Source organism: Gossypium arboreum, chloroplast (assembly GCF_025698485.1).
Source record: "Gossypium arboreum chloroplast, complete genome".
NCBI classification, from domain to species: domain Eukaryota; kingdom Viridiplantae; phylum Streptophyta; class Magnoliopsida; order Malvales; family Malvaceae; genus Gossypium; species Gossypium arboreum.
In genome coordinates this window covers 12,501-15,000 of record NC_016712.1, presented here as the reverse complement: position 1 = coordinate 15,000, position 2,500 = coordinate 12,501, and the positions used below count along the sequence as shown (strand labels likewise).

The 2,500-nt window shown below is 31.5% G+C and overlaps 2 protein-coding genes; both read left to right on the top strand. All coding sequences in view use genetic code 11, as the record gives it.

Annotated features, from left to right (window-relative positions):
* Positions 1-900: 900 nt before the first annotated feature.
* atpH (ATP synthase CF0 C subunit) lies at positions 901-1,146 on the top strand. The gene has a single exon. It carries the CDS (start codon positions 901-903, stop codon positions 1,144-1,146), a length of 246 nt encoding a protein of 81 aa, YP_005088986.1.
* Positions 1,147-1,740: 594 nt separating this feature from the next.
* Positions 1,741-2,500, top strand: part of atpF (ATP synthase CF0 B subunit) — a 1,360-nt gene continuing 600 nt past the window's right edge. Inside the window, exon 1 of one mRNA in view lies at positions 1,741-1,884. Coding sequence (YP_005088985.1) covers positions 1,741-1,884 — 144 coding nt within the window.

Below are 2,500 nucleotides of genomic sequence, written 5' to 3'. Positions count from 1 at the left end.
ATTTAGGGTCTATGATTTTAAAAAAGCTGTTCTTTATATAGATATAGAATGATTCCCATTTCAGTCGATTTCTTCATTCAATTCAATGATTGACCAAAAGAAATTTTTTTTTTCATAAATAATAAAATAAATTGCATGAACTTAGCTCAATCAAATACTGATATTGATGTTTTATTTCTATGCAATGATTTGGTCTAATGAATTCGTCCATTTAGATTGTATCCATGTGAGATAATGCTAAATAAAAAATAAAAGGAAGAGACGAATTTACATTACAAAAAACGATATAAAAAAAAAATGATTAGGAAAAAAAGGGGGGGGGGGGGTAAAATTAGGTATATGGAATCTAATGGCTATAAGACAGCTCTTGTCTATCCTTTGAGGAATAATTCTAGAATCCAATTGAATCTAAGACATGAATAGTTGGTTTACGTTATGTAAGAAACACATGTATATGGGATATTAGATATTGACTAGTTATATACGAACATATTGACTAGTTATATACGAACTCAAAATATATCTAATCCAACCTACTACTGTGGAGTTAGATAGGTATTCCAATAGAAGAATAGAAGTTCCTCTGTTTCGTCTTTGCTTTGAATTGAACGAATAAAGAGATAAAATAAAGACAAAAACGAAGAATTCAAAGCAAAGAATGGGTTGGAAAAAAGAAAGGGAAGAACAAAGTATGTGCGGATTCAAAAAAATCTAGTGGATAGGACCTAAAAAAAAGATGTCGAAATAGTTCTGACGGTTCAATAATCTTCTCACTTCCATTCGGAGTTCTTAGTTACTTCGGCAGGTTGAATCTTAGCGATGGAATAATATAATTAAGTCAAAATTCATTGGATGATTGTATCATTAACCATTTCTTTATTTTGGTGCGAGGAACTTATCATGAATCCACTGATTTCTGCCGCTTCCGTTATTGCTGCTGGGTTGGCTGTCGGGCTTGCTTCTATTGGACCTGGAGTTGGTCAAGGTACTGCTGCGGGCCAAGCTGTAGAAGGTATCGCGAGACAACCCGAGGCGGAGGGAAAAATACGAGGTACTTTATTGCTTAGTTTGGCTTTTATGGAAGCTTTAACAATTTATGGGCTGGTTGTAGCATTGGCACTCTTATTTGCGAATCCCTTTGTTTAATCCTATAAACATGAGAATTTTGTATTTTTTTTTCTTATTTTATGGCTTGGGACTTACTCCTCGCTTTTTCGAATTCTATCAAGATTTCACCCCTACAATTAATTATTCGTTGGGACAATAATCCATGGGAAGGATTAATTTGAGGATGAGGAATTATCACACCGACTCGCTTTCTTCCTTCCCCTTCTTAGTTCAAGAGAACCCCTTATTTCTCATTTATTGTTTAAAGGAGTATTGCAACGAATGAGGTATTTTGCCATTGACATGAAACCTGCCCCCTAATTCTAATAAGAATTATTATTATTGGGAATTTTCAATTGAAAAAAAAAATACATTTCTAGCTAACTAGATAAATAGAATATATTTTTGACTCCGTTTAGACATAGGTAAATGAAAATTCATTATTTATGAATAATTTTATAAAAAATTTAATAATTTATTAAAACAAAAAAAGAAATACATAGAATTAGAATAATTAGAATAATATAAATATGATAGAATAGAATAAATGGAAAAGGAGTCAAAGCGATATAATACAAAAAAAAGAACCGAGTTCTTTTTTTTTAGTCTATCTAAAATAAAATAGGAGATCATATGAAAAATGTAACCGATTCTTTCGTTTCCTTGGGTCACTGGCCATCCGCCGGGAGTTTCGGGGTTAATACCGATATTTTAGCAACAAATCCAATAAATCTAAGTGTAGTCCTTGGTGTATTGATCTTTTTTGGAAAGGGAGTGTGTGCGAGTTGTTTATTTCAAGAATAGGCTGGATTCACCCAGTTGTACTTTTTTTCATTATAACTAGGAAAGAAAAGAGTGCATGATCCCGCGAATTACTTCTGAATAAATTTTTAAAATCATATTATAGAACCATAGCATTTCGTGATTCATTGGTACATCGACTTTGATTCTCTATTAACCAATAATCTGGGACCATTAACATGGTTAAGGCCAAACCCGTTTGAAGTTCAGATGCAGCAGGGTACTCTTTCTACTACTATGTTACTAAATACAGAAATATTTTCAAAACAAAAATGTTTTTTCGATATAAAACACTCATGTCGATAAAACGATTTGAGCCCCTTTTTCCAATGCTGAATCGATGACCTATGTATAAAGGGAGAAGAATTCTTTGAATTTGAAGAAAAAAAAGAAACAACTTTGCTGACAAATTACAATTATACATTATACAATTCTAAGTACAATTAGAAATTCCAAATTATATGTAACTTTTTTATTTATTATTTTTTTATTATACTTTTTAGTTTTTTGATATATTTTCTATTTTGGTCAGAAGAATCCTCCGAATATTCTGGTCTTGGATTAGTAATCAGTTTCTATATTTTGGAATATG